The 19,679-nt window shown below is 35.2% G+C and overlaps 1 protein-coding gene across 10 annotated transcripts in view; it reads left to right on the top strand.

The window, feature by feature from the left end:
- LOC135833476 (voltage-dependent L-type calcium channel subunit beta-2-like) overlaps window positions 1-19,679 on the top strand; it is a 67,396-nt gene that overhangs the window by 31,219 nt on the left and 16,498 nt on the right. For 3 of the 10 annotated variants that reach the window (XR_010556470.1, XM_065347330.1, XM_065347332.1), the window contains exons 1-5: window positions 1,975-2,481; window positions 6,657-6,867; window positions 16,753-16,869; window positions 16,947-17,066; window positions 17,165-17,399. Coding sequence is in view for 9 of the 10 variants with exons in the window: in XM_065347330.1 (XP_065203402.1) it covers window positions 6,775-6,867; window positions 16,753-16,869; window positions 16,947-17,066; window positions 17,165-17,399 (565 nt within the window). In the remaining variant the exon portion in view is untranslated. Of the gene's footprint in view, window positions 1-1,971; window positions 2,482-5,429; window positions 6,434-6,656; window positions 6,868-16,752; window positions 16,870-16,946; window positions 17,067-17,164; window positions 17,400-19,679 lie in introns of those variants that run through there. The other 7 variants (XM_065347328.1, XM_065347325.1, XM_065347331.1 and 4 more) reach the window with 7 other exon arrangements.

The raw sequence follows: 19,679 nt of genomic DNA, 5'->3' as shown, positions 1-19,679 counted from the left end.
GTGGGTTTTGGGGCCTTTTTGTAGAGGTGATTGTGGGCGATTTTTGTGTGGCCAATTTCAATCTGGTTATAATGATTTCTTCAAGTCTATTTAGTTGAGATAGGTTTTTCCAAGGCTGAGTACCCAGTTTTTTTGTGGCGAAAGAGCTTTTTCGATGTTTGGAGGGATCAAAAGTTTTGCCATTTATTAAGTGCGTTTTGGGTGAAGATAGATTTAAGGTCGTCAAGCTGTGAAAAATGTGAGAGGTTCGAAAGTTCTGAATTCAACGATTTTTATCTTCAAGTTTACAATTTCAGGGTATCTAATGGAATTTTTCAAGCGAAAATCATTACTTTTTCACTACCTTTTCACTGCCATTAAAACAACATTTCTTCACAATTTTACCCCCCCCCTCCCGCCAATGTTTTTCCCAACCTTTTTTTGTGTTATTCAGAGAAGGTCACCTTTGAACACTGGCGTGATATTTTTTAATTTAAAAGCAATCACAAACACCGAAGCACCGAACAAAACGAGAGCAAAAGTTCTCCAAAATTTATACCAATTCAAAAAATGATCAACTCAACAATCTGTGATGTCAGAAGTTGATTTTTATGAACTTGGCATGATTAAAATTTGAACAATAATGTTTGTAAATTTCAATTTCGAACAAAAAAAAATTGACCCCAGCAAAGCGAAGGTGAACATTTTTTAAAATTCAATAATCTAAAACTTGAATTGCATCATTTTTTAAACGAGAAGTCGATTTTGCCAGTACTGGATATTTATTTTTCTAAATTTAAACAGTAATTTTTTAATAATTTCATAAAAAAGCTTTCGAATGTTTACTTGTAATTTAAAAAATTATTCAAGATCACTTTTGATGCACAAAATTCATTTTTCTCAGCTGTGACATTTTGAAAATTCATCAGTCTAATTTGTAAAAAAAGAAAGGACTCCTACGTATTCAAGTTGAAATTATATTTTTCAAACTTTCACTATTTTTCAGTCAAAATCACTACTTTTTCACAACTTTCACTACCAACATTCAAAATCACAACTTTTTCACGATATTTTCACTACCTGCTAGATACTCCTAAGTTGACCTTTCCACCCTCTCCTACAGTATACTCCCAGTTAGAGTCCTCAGTAAAAGCTTGGAAATAGAAAGTAGTTGGATAAAAAAAATGAGGCAAATTTCTGTTCAGCATTCAAAATTCGTGATTCGAAATCAAAAACTTTTTAATTCCCCCCCCCCCCTATAGTGAATCTCTCAGCCTACGTAAAATAAGGCCACGATTCACGTCTTACAACGGGCAAAAAAATGACAAAAATGTAAAGCACAGGTGTTTAAATTTAGCCCGATCATCGACCTGTTCTTTTTTTATTCTATTTATAAACCAAACCCGGTCTGAAATAAGGTCAGTGACTCGCGAGGGGGACGTTTTAGTAGCAAAGGCGATGGCGATATCGGCGAATAAGTCAAAGGCATCGTATCATTCACGTGTTCAAGGTAGTTTATCTGCAGGTCATATAGGAATATGCCGAGCGTGAGTACCTACGAGAGACAGTGAATAAAACATTAGCACGTCTATTTTGCACATTTTGATTTGATCTCATCAGCTAACCCAAGTAAGTAAGGTAGGTAGGTATAGTAGGTTGTAGAAGGCTGTGGTAAACCGACGCGATACGGAGCTCGCGTGCGGGGATATAGAATTTCATTCTTAAACTTCGCAACGTACCCTGCACCTCCCCAAGAAGCACACCCCTTGTCGCTCCCCTGGCCCGATTTTCGCTAAATTCGACGTGACGTTCATCGGTTCGAAACGAGCGAGAGAGAGCGAAAAAATAGCGCATCCGGAATACGCCCATGAATGAAAACAAAAACGGTGGCGGTGGCGATAGCGGTCGCGCATTCGCCTTGGAAGTCGAAATCGAAGCGCCAAGCAGCCAAGTCAGCCGAATTTGTAGATACCACTCGAGTCTGGTCGTTGATTCATCTACCAAGGGCTGTCTTGGATATAAAATTTTCTCGACACTCGTTCGCGAACGATTCGCCGAAGCTCGAGTTGCGACGGCGCGAACGACCGACGTTCTAAATGTTGGAAAGCTTCCTTCGAAGTTGTTCTCTGGTTTTTTCGCGGCGGCACAGTGAAACTTTGTGTGTTTAATTTAATTTCATTGTATTCGCGTATTTTTGGTTTTATGTGTGAGTGAGAGCTGTGCGGCGCTCGTAAATAGCATTTTATTCGACGGCAAGTGTACGATATGCGTTTCGCGTTCGCGGTCGCCTGTGTACGGGGTATCGGTTTTGGTAATATTAACCTGTTAACAACGAGTTCGCCATGTTTACGTGTCGTCGTCGCAGGCGAAGGGGCATTTCGATATAGAGTTGATTATTTTTTTCCTTCATTTTCCACACGCCGAAAAAAAAATTACCTACGTTGTGTCGCGTTACCAATTTAACACGCGGGCAAATAGACTTTCGAATACCATAAACAGAAGGTAGGTGCTATAGGTATTATGGAAAAAAAGTGAATTTTACTCGTGTGCGTGTGTGATATATTCGTACATCGACGAAAAAATTACTAACTTGAAAAATGATCCGAAACAAAGGTCAAAATGGAAAAGCAAGACAACGGTAGGATTTTTGGTTTTTCGAAATTCAAATGGCTGATGAAAAATATTAAAATTTGAATTTGTTCTGCATTCAAAGCTGAAATTTAGTTTAAACCAAATTTTTGACCTGTTGAACCGATTCCAGGTGATTTCAAGGAACTTTCAAGCCTTTAGAGCTACAATTTTTTTTTCATTTTTTATCGAAAAATTAGTCCAGACTCGTGAGAAAGAGATGAGTACGGATTTGAACTGGCTTTATGGATCACAGGAAAGATTTGAAAAAACTGAATTTCATTAGAGCCCTTTTTATGCGATTTTCGAAAACTCAACTCCCCTAAGATACGCTAAAGATCCAAAATGACTGTAATTCCTTCTTGATTTCAAAATTTACCTATAGCTGAACTTGTAAAATTTTCCAAAATTCGAAAAATTGAATTTTTCCACATGAATTTTGCATTTGATGTAGCCTATTTTTGAATAATGCTTTCCATTTTTTGTCTCTAACATCCAAGATTGTTTGCTGGTTGGAGCAACTTCCTAGTTCTATGGAGGTTTTTTAAAACTCAAACTATTACGATTAAAGAGTTTTTCCCAGGATCACTTTCATTTCGAAAAAAATTTTCATTAAAATTGATTTTTCTCAAATTTTTAATGAAAATCAAAGACAAATTTTTAGACACTTAATTCTTGAAGGAAAAAAAATCAACTTCTATATTTTATTTATTCTGCAAAATTTTCTGCACTTAGTCCAGAAAAATTACAATTTCATTATGACATAACTGTTGGCAAAAATTTTATCAATGAAATTTTTTTCAGCCCCAAGTGAACCGATTTTTAAAATTTGTTAGTATTTTGTTGACATGCTTAGGAGGTGGTGAAAGATAGATTGGTGTAGCAGAAAATCTGACGTCATATTCGTGCTCAGCGGTATCGAATCATGCGAAAACGACACCCTACTCATTAATATTCATTTTACCCGAAATTTTCATTTTACCCCCTCCCTTCCCCTAAGACACATTTTTCCAATTTTTCACCACGGCGCACCAAAGCAAAAATTTTGAAAAAAGGATACCTACTTGTGATGTTTAAGGGTTAAAAATACACCCAAAAAAACGTCTTTCTAAAATTGTACCTTGCATGTTGAAAAACGTCATTTTGAGGGGTAAATATGAGGGGAGAGGGTTGAAAATTTTTGTGGGGGTACCTCGCCTAAGGGTGTCAACAAAATACTAAAAAAAAATTTAAAATCCGTTTACATGGGGCTGAGAAAAATGTTATTGTAATTTCAGAAGGGGTGGGGTCTCAAATAGGGGAGGGGCTGTGGGTCTCAGACTTCTCGATGGTACTGACTTTTCCATACTAATATCAACCTGAACACTCTCAGGGGCCATAATTCACGCGACATTCCAACTTAAATACGTTATTCAGTCGACTGCTAGTGAGTTCAAGTCATTTTGGAGCCTCCAGCGACTTTTCGAAAATTCTTGGAGCTTCAAGTAGATTCTTGAAACTTGAAAATTCCTCAAAATTTCATCAAATGCAGTTGGAAAGCCGAAATTTGTTCTTTAAACTAATTTCAATACGCCATGAAGTCAACTGCAGGTAGATTTCAAGTCATTCTAGAGTCGCCAGTAACTTTTTGAAAGGTTTCATGGCGTTTTTAGGAAAATCGAAATTTCCAAAAAGTAGCTGGAAGCTTCAAAACCACTTGAAACCACCATGTAGGTAGTCGACTTCATATTGTATTGAAATTAGTTTGCAGAGTAAATTTCGGCTTGTTAACCCCATTTGATAAAATCTCGTGAAAAAGTCAAGTTTCAAAAATCTGGTGGAGACTCTAGTAATTTTCAAAAAGTCGCTGGAGGCTCCAAAATGACTTGAACCCGCCTGAAATCGTCTTCAGAGGGTGTTAAAATTGGAGTGCAGAGTTAATTTCAGCTTTTCATCTCCATTTGATGAAATTTTGTGGAAATTTCAAGTTTCAAAAATCTACTGGAGGCTCCAGTAATTTTCAAAAAATCACTGGAGGTTCCAAAACCACTTGAAATTTACCTGCAGTCGACTTCGTAGTTGTATTCAAATTAGTTTGCAGAATGAATTTCGGCTTTCCATTCCATTTGACGATATTTTGTGAATATTTCGTATTTTATAAATCTGCTGGAGCCTCCAGAACTGCTCAAAACGGCTTGAAAACGTTTTCAATCGATTTGGCTGGTCGAAAATAGGGTATAACCCAAATTTCAGCTTTCTACGTCAATTTGGTAAAGTTTTGATTTTTCCCACATTTTGTCCATTTGATTTTTGAAAATTCACCAAAAATCGAAAAAGGCGCTTTAGCATTTGAAATTTTGACAGATGATGAATTTTTGTCTGTTCTTTCGATCTACCTTTGTACGTTTTAAAAAATTTCGAGCAGGTCCTATTTTGGAACGCAAAATCTGCGATTTCGGCTGACTTGTCAATCAAAATAGCCGCCATTTTGTGAGTGAGGCCACCTTTTTTTTTAGGACAAGGGTCAGAAATGTTCCTTAGAACTCCCCCTTTAAGAAAAAAGTTTTCCCGGAGGATCGGTGGGGAGGGGGGTGCAATTGATCTTTATGAACTATGATGGACCTTATAAACATATTCTAACAATAAAATGTTTGCTAACAATTAAGTCATAAGTCAGCTATTTTTAGAGCTTGCTAACTTTCCTGGACTAACTGCAGACTTCTCATTTCAACGCTATGAAATAATTTCTAGTGATATTTTCTCAAAGTCTAGGGGCAAGGGAGTAAATAGGCACAATGGTATTTTATAGTTAAAAGTATCTTACTTCGAGTCAATAGGTAAATTGTCAAAAAAATGATTTTCTATCCATATTTTTAAATTTATTGAATGCAATTACATAGAATAGGAGAGGGAGAAGGGTCGAATTTTCATCGTGGTGTTTTGGGTTTGGACACAACATTTTAGGGGTTCCGTGGAAAAAGGGCCTTAGTCAATTTTTTAGCCTTATTTTTTATATTCGTCTCTTAGTACCTTTTTAGCTCCCATTTTGAAAAAAAATGAAAACTTGGCGTGGAATACTAATTTTTTTTAGATACTAATTCGATGACGTTTGAGCATAAAATACTGAGATGTTTTTTTGATTTGACCCCCCCCCCCCCTTCCTTTTCCTTGGTCTTTTCTCAGCCTCGAATTTTTTTATAATTGGGAGCTGAGAAATCATTGACCGAAGGGGGGGGAGGAGATCGAATCCAAAAATTGAACAGATGCTTTGAATTAACCGAGAACGAAGATTCACGACAATTGAAGGTTGAAAGATTTTGTTCTCAATCATGCTTCTTCTCTTTCTTTCAACATCGTCATTTTGGATTTTCTACGAACCTATTCATTTCATTCCACTATAAAAATTACACCAAGAAAAAGCCTATTCCTCTTCACAGACCCCCCCTCCCTCCATAACAATAGTCGAGAATCTCACACTACACTGAAAAAATCACACAGTTCACACGGTTGGAAAATCGTGACTTTTGCAGAAAAAAATGGCGTAATAAAGTACAAAGTCAAGAATCAACTCGGGGAACACATTTAAATTAGGTATCCTGACGTACATGAAACGAAAAAAAAAAATTCCCTCGTTTTAATAAACACGTTTCAAGTACAACAGGCGTAGGTATCATTCACGTCAGAGAGCTATAATTGCTACAAAAGACAGTCTCGTTCGTATCACTAGCGAGTTTTTCCATTTCCACAGGAACAGGATATCGCACTCGAAGAAGTTTTCTGCAGGGAAGGGTACCTCTCTGTGTACACACACAGGGTGAAACTCGAGGTCAGACGTGTTGTGGCAGCGGTAAATAAATACGAAATGCTCCTTCGGCTTTATAAAATCGTTCATCCTTCATTTTAAAAAAGCGAATTGTGTGTGTCGTGCTAAGTGTTTATTATTTATATACGAGCAAATCGATCCGGTCGATGGGTTTCTTCTCGTTATTTTTTATATAATTTTTTTTTCTTTTTTTTTCGTTCTTTATAACATACCAAAACACACGATTATATTGTACCTATCTATATAGATGAATCCTCGTTCATGATAAGTTAACGTGAGCCAAATGTTATTTACATAACACGATACGGAAACCGAAATACAGAAAAGTATAAGACGATTATGTCGTCTTTACTTTTTATTAACAAATGGTTCAAGAAGAAGTGACCGATACAGCAGTATGCCGTGTTATGCGAGGATACAGCAATCGGACGCAACCTTACAATAAATTACACGCACAGGTAATGAAATTGTGAAATGGCGCTAAATTTTTCAAAATACTTTCGTAGGTATACTTTTTTGCTTACACATTTCGCACGTGGAATTGCTGCGTTTGCATTTACAGGTCTTTTTGAATTTCTACCTACTTTGCCGAAACGATTTTAGGCACCTATACCTATCCCTATACGGTACTTAAAACGTGCAGGTTTCTAGTCTAAAATGAAAAATAACCGTATAGGGTAATTACTCATCCACCTTTACTCACTGATACAGCGTCAAGTATTCGATTTCTTTGAACAAATTTAACTTTTTAACGACCTACTTACATGCGAACGAGCTTTACCCTTTTATAGTACATAACTGGGTAGTAGTCTTTGATAAAAAGCCACCAGCAGTCAATTCTTCCGACATCCTGCTTTCAAATTACACCGAGTAGTACTTGTTTTGTGCCGCAGTGAACTAGATAAATCAAAAGCCAAATTATCGCGTAAGGTTAACATCACCGCCGCTGTCTTCGACTCTGGCTCAATTTTAGGTAGTCTTTCTTCGAACACGTTTTTGCCTCAGTTTACACCGCAATCCGCAACTGCTGCCTTTATGCTCGTATTTCGTTAAATGTACCACTGCAATGCACTTTTTTTGGTACAAATATTATGTCGTTTGTTTATATGCTTAGTAGGTACCAGAGTCCTGCACGGTATAGTTAAAAGTTATCTGCGTTAGTCGCGTGTCGTGTGCGGTAAGCTACCAAATATAACTCATCCAAAAGCAGTTATATTAGCGTTAGCCTATGCGGATAATTTTGTAGTTAAAATGACTAAACTACCTGCGATTATACCGCGCTCTTATCGGAAATGTAATGTTCGATTCTGTCTTATCTGTTTGATGAGTCACCAAAATGTATTGTTGAGACACCAGAGAACCGAATGCGGTTAACGTATGGTTATTAACCTAACTTACCGCTGGTTGCGCGCGCCGACAAAAGTAACTGCAGTTTGTAACCTGTAGTTAAATTAGCCGATAGCTCCGGCGGTTATCCGGCTATTTTAACTTAACCGTGCAGTACTCTGGTAGGTACCTCTTACTCGATATGTTTCTTTATGAATCTTATGATGCATCGCACGTATCTTTTCAATGCTTACTGTACTTTCCTCGTCCCATGGGCTGTTGGGCTCAGATTATTAAAATAATTCCGAAGTAGAAACGTGTAAACAGACCACAAAATGGGGATGAATAACAATCTCAGAAAAAAGCCCCAAATAAAATATCTAAAAAATTGGATCATTTGCTTTGAAAAAAATGACTGGTGTGAACGAGCTTCGCAATACAGCTATTTGGCAATGCAGCTTTTGAAGAATTTCGGTTCCAGGTTGAAGTGGAGGTGCCTTGAATTGAGCTTTACGTTTACGCTTCTGCAGTAATTTACGAAAGATTTTCGCTTTGTTATTTAAATTCTACTCGACCGTCTTGTAACAGTTTCAAATTCAAGATGATCGATTCGAAAATAAGTACATATAAGAAAAAAGAGGCATTTTTCGAGAGGAAATTTACGCCGTATTTGAATCTACAAACATTATGTGCTTTCTACTGCCAAGGAACTCTCATAGAGTCGATTTATCGCCGCAATCTTCGTTTTAAAAATATTCAAGTTGAGATAGGTATTTGTCTTATTTCTCTTTTTAAAAGCATAATTACATAAACAAACATGACGAGTTGAAATTCCTCGAAATAGAACACGAATATGTTCATTCTGACTATGAGTATGAGGTTTAAAAGATCGTTAAATTAATTTGAGTAGGCAGTAATTGTATAAAATGTAAAAACTCATATACAAGTTTTCAATTATGAAAAAGGAAAACCTAGAATCAAGTACGAGTAATATTTTGGTTTCTTGCGGATTTTCATTGAAGGAGGGGGGGGGGAGTTCCGTACGTTTTTTATCCAATTGATAGGAATTTTACAAATACATATGTAGAATGTTTGCTGAGATGGAATGATTTTGATTTTTTTCTTGAATAATTGAAACATAAATAACCTCAAGATTTGCCATTTAGTCTGAAGTGAACGTGGAGTAAATGCAGCCCCTCCACTAAATTCAATATTGATCATTATAACCAAGAAAATGCTCAATAAAATAAAATCTGCTGGAGGCTCCAAAATGACTCGAACCCACCTCCAATGTGTTGAAATTGGAGTGTAGAGTGAATTTTGGATTTTCAGCTCTGTTTGGTAAAATTTTATAGAAATTTCAAGCATTGAAAAATCTGCTGGAGGCTTCAGTAATTTCAAAAAACTCGCTGGAGGCTCCAAAACGACTAGGAATCTACCTGCAGTTGACTTCATAGCGTATTGAAATTAGTTCACAGAATAAATTTCGGCTTTCCAACTGCATTTGACGAAATTTCGTGGAAATTTCAAGGTTCAAGAATCTACTGGAGGCTCCAAGAATTTTCGAAAAGTCGCCGGAGGCTCCAAAATCACTTAAACCCACTAGCAGTCGACTGAATAACGTGTTTAAGTTGGAGTGCAGCGTGAATTTCGGATTTCCAACTTCATTATTGATGAAATGTGGAAATTTCAAATTTCAAAAATCTGCTGGAGGCTCCAGAACTGCTCAAAATGGTTTGAAACCGTCTACAATCGATTTGACAGGTTGAAAATAGGATATATGCTAAATTTTAGCTTTATATGTAGATCAATTTGGTAAAATTTTGATTTTTTTCTCATTTTTGGCTTAATTAATTTGATTTTCAAAAATTCGCCAAAAATCTAAAAATGCACTTCTGCACTTGAAAATTTGGCTGGTGATGCTCAAAATTTGAAATTGTAAATCTCTTGTAATCGGTTGGAAATTAAATTAGGAGGAGAGGAGGGCTGCAATTCTTATTAAGAGACCATCTCCTCAGCTGCGAGAACGTACAGAAATTTTCAGTAAAAAAGGCAACAAAAATTTTAAAAAACGGTCATCATAAAAATATAAAATACTTTTAAAAATGTGGTACATAATTTCATTGAAAAAAAGTTGTCACTTGAAAATTCACGTACCTACCTATGCCCTTTTTTCATAACGCAACAAAATAAGTAAATCAGTATTCAAAATTAACTCGAAAAAAAAACATCGAGTCAGTGATGACGATGATAAATGAGAGTAGATTTATGCAGCACGTTCCACAAATAATGGAGAAACGTGATACGTATGAAAAAAATGATACGTTATAGTAAGGGGGAAAAAATATGAAAACACGAGTTTCATGAAATTCTCTCGCGAGTTACATTTACTTGAATTAAAATTCCAATATTCAGCAACAATAGATTCAATGTGCATTAACCAAAGAAAATACTCGTATACTTCATATACGAGGTCCGTAAACAATTTCCTCCACTGACCTGTCACACAGGGAATGATACTCGATACCATATTGAAATTCACTCGGGCGATAAAAAATTGAAGATAAAAATAAATCAAAGAATCGTGGTTACATTATAATTTGGTCGAATCCATAGAGATGGTTTTTTTTTTTTGCATACAATCGTAGTCATTAATATCGAAATTCACATGGATACGAGTAAAATGAGATTCCTGAGCTATTGATTTTTTTTTTTTGCTTTTGAGTTCACATTTTTGCAAACACAAGCTATACTATACGAGTATGTATGTACGTACAAATGAAGTTCTGGTAAATTGAGACAGACGAAGAAGATTAACACAGTTGTATGAACATTTCTGTAATGATTTAATCGCTCGGAATAATTATACCTAGCATGAAATGAAAAGAATGCCATGTTTATAATCTTTCAAGTAGATCTGTTCGTTGCAAAGCACATCATATATCCACTCGTAGGCTGTGTGTATATTAAACAAATATTCGTGGAAATATGGCTTCTTTCCAGATCTTCGACAATGGTATGCGCTACAGACGTCGTAATCGCGGTTCAAAAATACATTTAGAGGAAACCAAAAATTGAAAAAATTAGATTTTACGGTCCTGCTTGGTGAACGTAGGGCTATATAAAAGAATAATAAATTGGAAAAATGGTGTATAATCAGGCAAGTAGTTCACCAACAAACATGCTCAAGTTGAATTTCATATAAATATTTGGACGTTTTTTTGAAACCTGGAATTTTCAAAAAGTTGCCAGAGGCTCCAAAATGTGTTAAAATCAGAACCACCTGCAGTTGTTGTTTCAGAAAATCAAAAATAGGGCATGAAACTGAATTTCTAATTTTTTTTGTCAAACAGAACGGACGCAGCAGCGCATAAATCGCAAATACATACACGAAAGTTCGTTTGGGCACTTTTCATAGTACATTTCGAATGTCTGGAATTTCCTAATGGCTGGAAGCTCGAGAACGGCTTAAAACTACCTCCAATTAAGTTGAAGTGTTGGAATTGGGGTACCGGTATTGTGAATTTTAGCTTTCCAACTTCATTATAGAAAATTTTGGTGAAATTTCAACTTTCGAAAATTCACTAGAAACTCCAGAACTGCTCAAAAAGGTTCCGGTTCGAATCTGTTTCCAATCGATTCAGGTGATTAAAAATAGGGCACTACAATCAAATTTCAGCATTTTAGGTCAATTCGATAAAATTTTAATTTTTGGCATTTTTGGTCCACAAATTTTTGAAAATTTATCAAAAACTCGAAAAGTACAAATCTGCCAGTTTCTGAAATTTTGGCCGGAAATTAACATATCTATCTAGGTAAGTACTCGATCATATCAAAAAAAAAAAAAAAATGTATGAAGATCACTAAAAATTTTAATCTCAAAAAATCTGAAAACTGACACGAAAACTTGCGAACCAAGCAACCAACCTAAATATGCATCACTAAAAACAAACGATCAACTCAACAACGCGATAATAAAATAATTCGATTATAATAATACGACCAGACAAGTCAAAGAATCACACAAAAATAAACTCGACTTTAAAATTACGAGTAAAACCATCCCGCAAATATTCAACTGTAAAGGAAAAAAAATCATGGAAATTTTTTCAATTCCATTGCCATTCCATTCAAAGATTAAAATCTCTAGTATTCATTCATAATAAGTGGTATTATGTTGGCAAATTCGGCGAATTCTTTTCGCTTCGAGAATATTGGAAAATTCAAGGTCGCCAGACAAATAAGCAGTGGTTCATTTACATGGCCCAAAGTCGTCTGGAACCTGACGCCTTTAATATTACAAAACGCAGACTTTTCACAATTAAATTTTTTCAGCGTTTTATTACGGCCAAAGGCACGAGAAAAAATATCTTTTCGAGTACGAAATAATTCTCAAATATGCGTCTAGCTCGAACGTCTACAAAATATCGTCTGCATAAGTATACAGAAATAAAATTCGAACGTCGTAAAAAAAAGTTCGAATTTTCATTAATTTCATAGACGAGTCGAGTATATGCGCGTGGAACACGTGGCGTGGCGCAAATACCATATAGCATTATTGGCCGACTAAAAATGCAATCGATAAGATAAAATTTCCAGCCTTAAAAACTCTTTCGTTTAATTCGCATTAATGATTAAATTGAATACTTTATTGAAAGTATCGCCAAGGGCAAATAACATCGGCAGCCGCCAATCTCTCCGGCTCATACAAGGAGAAAACCTCCACCAACATTTTGACCCTGGAGGAGTTTTCATAAAAAAAAGGCTAACTTTTCTCAGAGTACTTGTCGTAATATAAAAGTATGTACGCAGCAGCAAAAAGCATTTGCATCTTTTCTCTTACATAGACCACTCATCTGCATGCATTCTTTCTTTATACTTTACACTGACGTCAAGACCTTGACCTTGAATTTTGTTTTATGACAAATACGCGTCGTTTTCCTTTGTAGTGGAATTCTCATTTTGAATTTTTCTCCTCATGCTCTTGGAGGTAATTTTTTTCATCAACCTGGGTTGATTTTTGCACTCGGTTTTTGTATCCAGCCTGTACATGGTTTTAAACCTATAACGTTGTCGGTTTAGCACTTTTTTTGGCCATAAGTTTTACCTTGTGAGAAATTGTATCGCTGGTTTTTGGGGCTAGCGTTATTATACTGTATATGTTTAAAAAGCACGCCTCTAATGAAGTTAGCGAGGCTCGTCTTGAAAACTTTCTGTTGCGTATATGGATTGTTGTCGTCGTCGATGTTAATTAATGAAATTAAAACGTTTTTTAAACAGTAGCGGTAACGCGGCGAACAATTATTTAAAATGTCACTTCATCGTTTCAAAATTGAAAATTAATTATTCCAAGTGCTCGTCCGAATTGTGAACATTTGCCGCTGTTCCTGTTTCACGCCATCCCATTGTAACCTGTCGGGTCGAAGTTGCAAACATACTATACCGAACCTTTATATTTTAACATGCCCTATTCGCATAGGGGCCGTGAATCCAGCAATGGAGAGATAGTCTCGAATATTATACGAATACGCAATATCGTTCTCCGGTGTATTCGACGTACCCTATGTTCTAACTCAATCAAAAATAATTATTTCATCATTTGCAAAACTTTACACTTGTTGGTGACATGACATTTCCGAATTTGGGATTTCACGCTTTCGTTAGGTTATTTCAGCTGATAGTTTTTGATTTAGAGTTGGAAATTTTCGCTACGAGTGTAGAAATTGTTTGCTGCAGATTCGAGAAATTATACAGATTGTTCAATATGTGAATAGAAACGAACTCGTTGATTGTTTTGAGTTGTCGATCCTATACTAGAATCGTCATTGTTTCCGTGTGCGTGTGGAGGGGAAGAGCGAGAGAGGGAAGTGAAGAAATGCGCTCAAAATTCAGATAACAATTTTATCATTAGGAATAAATTCTATCAAAAAATCAAGAAATGGCACAGGGATGTCCAAACAATTGAATACTTATTATTAATTTTTTCTTCTTTTGAAGAAATTATGAAACTGGTTGCAACTGGTTTGACTACGATAAAATCTGAATAATGATACATTTTTTCACACGCATTGCTACAACAACAAAACACATCCGAGAAAAACTCAAAAAAAAAAATTATTTTGAAAAATCATGACACTGAAAATGGTTTTAGTTGGTTTTTTGTGATCACATAACCTAATAAATGGGTTATTTTGTAACTCAACTACCTAAATTTATGATAAATGAAACTGGTTGGAACTGGTTCGACTGCTGTTAGATTGGAATAACGATAGATTTTTTCTATTGCATTACAATATTTTTATTGTAACAACCAATCTGAAAAAAAAAATTCGCAAAATAACCTGAAAAATTGTGTCATTGAAACCGGTTGCGATTAGTTTGTTCAAAACTTATAATGTAATCGCTTAATTTATCATTCAACGAACAAAAATAATAATGATTTATTAAAAAATTAGGTAATTCATTCAGAAAATCAGAACAGGGAAATTGAAAAAAAAACAACCCCACTTAAAAAAGGAGATATGAGAAAGTGAGTCAATGCAACCAGTTGTAACCAGTTTGACTACTATGAAAACAGAACCTGGATAGGTAATGAAGATTTTTTGGAATGCATTATAACACACCTATTCATTGATGAGAAAACTTATCTGAAAAAAATCCAAAACTGAACTTGATTGCAACCAGTTTTAACGATTTTCAAATTTGACTGATGGTCCATTTCGTGATTCAAATATCCAAGTGGTGAAAAATTCAACTGATGAACTCATCTTTGAAGAAAACTTTGCAGAAAATAGCAAAAATAACATTTCAATGAAACAAGTTTTGAGAAATTGGGCCGATGAAACTGGTTGCAACTGGTTTAACTGCAGTAAAACTTGAAGAATGGTCGATTTTCCTGTATGTATCACATCAATATTCTTGACTAAACAAGCAATCATAATCTTAGAAAGATCTGACGACGAAGAATGAAAAATTGAACCAATGAAACCGGTTGCAACCGGTTTGATACCTTGAAACTCGAATAATGATCTATGTTTTTACACGTATCGCAATGTTCTCGATTAAACAATCGAACTACGAGTAACAAAAATTTTTAAAAAGTGCAATGTATGAAAATTTGAATGGATGAAACCAGTTGCAACAGGATTGATCACTTTGAAGAGAATGTATGAAAAATTGAGTTGATGAAACTGGTTGAAACCGGTTCAATCAAGGTACTTAACTTACATCAGAAAATTATCGCAAAATGTAATACAGAAATATGTTTGCGAAACTGGTTCAAATTTGTTCATCAATTGTTACCTATGCGAGGCTTGTACTCAATTTTTTCAAAAAAAAAGTAACTTTAGTAACCAAAAAACCTTGAAAAAGTATCCAAATAAAGACAAATGAAGCGTTGGTAAAATAAAACATTTTAATGAGTAGAAAAAGACCTCCTGCCCTTACCAAAAAGTCTCAAATTGAAATGTTTTGGTTTATAATTTCAAACGGTTGGATTATTTTTAGCAATTAAAAAAAAACGGGCTTTCAGCAAAATCAGTAACTTTTTGGGAATTATTGGGAAAAAAGTGATACTTTAGATTTTATGTCAAGAAGGAAGACCTTGACAATTTTAGCAAAGAGCAGGATCTTTTAGTAGATAATAATTAGTGGCAAAAAAATAAGTTATCACAATTTTTGTCAAAAAAATGAAACTTAAGAGTAATTTTTGGGGGGAAAATAGCAATTTTGCAGAAAATCGAGCATTTTATCAAAAAAACGAGACATTGACAATTTTAGAAAAACGCCGGACTTTTTGCAACTTTTTATTTTGGTAAAAACTGGATAGGTAATTCTAAAGAAAAAAATGAAATTTTTCATCATTTTGTTTAAAAGTGAGAGTTTTTGACAAAAACAAGCAAAAGATCAGGATATTTTGGTAAATGATTGGCCAAAAAAATTACATTTTTCAACAATTTTCGTCGAAAAACCGAGACACTGTTGCAACTTCTGAGTGAAAAATCGGGATTTTTGCAATTTCTGGCAAAGAAAACCGTACTTTTAGGGTGTGTTTCAGCACAATTTGCTTCATTCGAAAAAATCTTCAAAAATCATGGCTTTTAGCTATTTTGAAAACAATTTATTTTAGTCGACAGATTTTTTTTTCATTGTGGGCAAAACGCGCCTACCTTACTTTCTATCAACAATTACGAAAAAAAATCAATTTTTTTGGACTCGTTAAGATGCATTTTTTACTTTTACTTCCTCGTTGAATACTATTTTTTCTACAGTAAAAAATATTTTCCCCAATTTTCTCAACACCATAAGCAGTTTTTTACAATAAAAATCAGAAAGTCTCGTCAATGTATAGCTCAACTCGATCATAAACCACTCGATTCCAAACAGTCTCATCGGGTTATTTTTACACATTCGGTCGATAAATCTACTCACAAGCTAAAACACCCACTCACTGGCAGATTTCGATCATCTGCTCGTAATTTGTAATTTTATGTAACTATGGTACCTAATGAAACTGCACTACATTCATTTCGAAACGCGAATACTTCTCTCCTTCTACAGATATTTTTTCATTGACAAGATTTACCAACGGGAATGGGAAATTATTCATTCGCGTCGATTAATGGATTTCGAATCGTACTCGGCGTTATTTCGGGTGCATTTCAAACAGCACCATCCATCAATAAACTCTCTCCTCACACCTGGGAAAAGAGGAGTGCTGGCCGCCGTTGGTAGGGTGGATTAAAATGAAACGCGAATAGGTCATTATACGGATGTTAAAATTCGACCTAGATTGAAAACTTGGTCGTTGGTTTTTAATTTAGCTACCTCAAAATTCGTACGCATTATTTCGCACGACGATGGCACTATACCTTGAAACAGAGTCACGTTCATTAGTCATTTTCTGCGAATTTACGCTAGCTGTATGGCGTCGCGCATCCCTATTTTATGTATTATAATTTTTCGTCAACGGTGTAGTATGATATTATTATAAATAACGAGACTATGTATTTTCACAGAACTCAGCTGATTCCAATTTCTCAAATCCATCTTCGGACCTGTCGCTTGACGAGGAAAAAGAAGCGCTTCGGCGCGAAAAAGAAGGCCAGGCTCTCGCTCAACTGGAGAAATCAAGAGTAAGTGACTAGATATTGTTCATTTTCGCCTTTCTTTCTCTATTTTTCGTATAATCGAGTAAATTTTCTTCTCGCAGGAAAAACCAGTAGCTTTTGCTGTGAGAACGAACGTGGCCTACGATGCCGCAGTGGACGACGATTCACCAGTTCATGGTTTTGCGGTATCCTTCAACGTCAGGGAATACTTACACATCAAGGTAACCTCATTTCTGCATTAATATTACTCTGCTAAATTTTTAAATCCTCAATTTTCATCGTACTACTGAAAAATATATGTATCTTGATCGTTGTATAGGAAAAATACGATAATAACTGGTGGATCGGACGTTTGGTGAAGGAAGGATGCGACGTAGGCTTCATTCCTTCACCTTTAAAACTCGAAAACTTAAGACTGCAACAGACTCAAGTGCGAAACACAAAACTATACATGACCAAACCACCATCATCCGGTAATTTAGGCGCACTAGCGTCTGACATGCTGACACCAGCAAAAAGCGCCAATTCGAGTGGCTCTTCCCCGCCTTCTCCTGGTATGTTGAACGCAAACCCTTGCACCATGTTCATTCTCTTTACTCATTTCTATTCTCTATAATACGCGTATTTCGCATTCGCTCGATATCGCGCGCACAGCTGAGCACTTTTGGACTATTTCCAAAATCTACAGTCTTCTCTTATCGCGCTATAAACATTAATCGCACCAACGTCGCGACTGCAGTCATACCTACGTATCGCTTCGTCTACAGCCTGAACTTTATTTCATTTTTGACCTTATTCCCCCCCTCCCCCGCCCGCCAAAGCCATCAACCGACTAATTGACGAATCGATCTTCGAGACAAAAAATTCACATTTTAAAAACATAGCTTACGCAAATCTCAAATTTTAATCGTATCTGGAAATGTTCGCCGAATAAAAATCTACTCGATAAATAATTGAAGATAAATAGTACATTTTCCACGAGCGAGATACGCGATAATAAACAAACGGAAGTCGAATGTTTTGCGAATTAGTCGATACGTGTTTACTCGTAATTTTGTATTAGGATTCGACAAAAAAGCTCGTGCGCATTCCAGCGTGAAAATATAACAATTTTATTGCTGTGCCAATGTGCGGAATGTAATCTTTAACCAATTAGAAAATAAATCATCCAGTCGAATAATCGGTTTCCAAATACCGCATTAAAACTCGCATAATACTTGGAAATTGAATATGTTTTTTCTTCATCGGAAATTTTACGCCTTTCTTCATTTATTTGTACGAGGTAGCTACTTGATTCGAAATTAATGAAGCACTGGAACTACCTACTTTTGGAAATTGATGAGGAAAAAAAGATTCCCTTTTTCATATTCAGAATACGAGTTTATGCTGCGGAGTCCTTTTAAAAAAAAATGGTCAAAATTTTCAAAACTTGATAAAAATGCTCAAATAATTTAAATTGTGCCTAAATTGAATCTAAAAAAACAAGTTTTTTTCTCGAATGAGAAAGCTTTTAAACCGCTGATGTGTTTTTGAGAAAGGCAGGAGTAAAGTTCAATACGGACCAGGACTGTTATGTCTTAAAAATAAGTAGAAACCACGAACTCAAAATAAAACGCAGATAAACTTTTCAAACAGGTTGTCTAACAAAACTCCCAGACAAGAAATCATGACCTTGTTTGTAACATTTTAATGACATATTTTTTACATTTTTACCACATGAAAAAAAAAATAGTGATTTCAAGTTTTTCATTTTTCAGATTTTTTCAACAAAATTTTAATTTTTTGTTTTTTTTTTCAATTTAAGAGTTTTAAAAAAAATTCAAGTGTGTTTCGAGCAAAATTCATGACTTTTCATAATTTTCATGACCATCTACCAAAATTCATGACTTTTTCATGACTTTCATGACAGTTAGACACCCTGTCAAAGCAAAAATAGGTATCTGAAAAATATGTAAGTATGTACATAGTTATTTTACAATTCTGAAATTATCTCAAAATGATCCGAAACAAAGTTCATCCCCCTGGCTAAACCAAACCCATTTCTCAATCAACCTTAGAATCTCAGCTACCATGTTTCGAAACCTTTTTCTAAATCAAAAACATGAACAACTAAACAACCCCCCCCCCGCCACCATTCAAAAAAAAATCGCAGCCCAATAAATACTATCGCAGAAATATTTGAATCCAAAAAAATGTTACAAAGAGTAATTTTTGATACTCAATATGTTTGCAACTTTTGGCCTAATTTGTATGAGAATTCCACAAAATTGATATTTTACCAATCAAGACGCCGCCAACGCCAGTATCAGAATTTTACATCCCCCTTCTTTTTACAGGCATTCTATATTTTCGTTTTCCTCATACTTCTCGCGATATTGACGAAAAATCCATTAATTATGGTCCTACTAAAAAAAGAGACAAGTATGCCAAATCGCATAAAATTGTTCTAAAAAACTAAAGTAATCCATGCTACATTCATTCAATCCATTTTGTTTCCAATCACATTAAAAATTACAAATAAGAGGCTTGTATCGAAAAAGTAAGTTTGAATTCGAAAATATGTAGCACCGTTTAAAAACTTCCAAAACGTGGGTTGCACGATTTTTACAGAATTTGAGGGCTTTTAGTGGGACGTGTGTAGAAAAAAAATGAGTTGAAATTTAAAATAGCACCTCTAAAAATCCCCCATAAAACCATTCACACGAATTTTTCATTTCTTAAAAACTTGGAACTTATTTATGCGGCTCGAAATACATGTAAGTATCAAAAAAATAGGTTAAAATTCAAAAAAAACACCTCTGAAAACCCCCCAAAAAAACTACATCTCACAAAAA

Source organism: Planococcus citri, chromosome 1 (genome assembly GCF_950023065.1).
Source record: "Planococcus citri chromosome 1, ihPlaCitr1.1, whole genome shotgun sequence".
Lineage (NCBI taxonomy): Eukaryota > Metazoa > Arthropoda > Insecta > Hemiptera > Pseudococcidae > Planococcus > Planococcus citri.
This window is presented reverse-complemented; position numbering and strand designations above follow the sequence as displayed.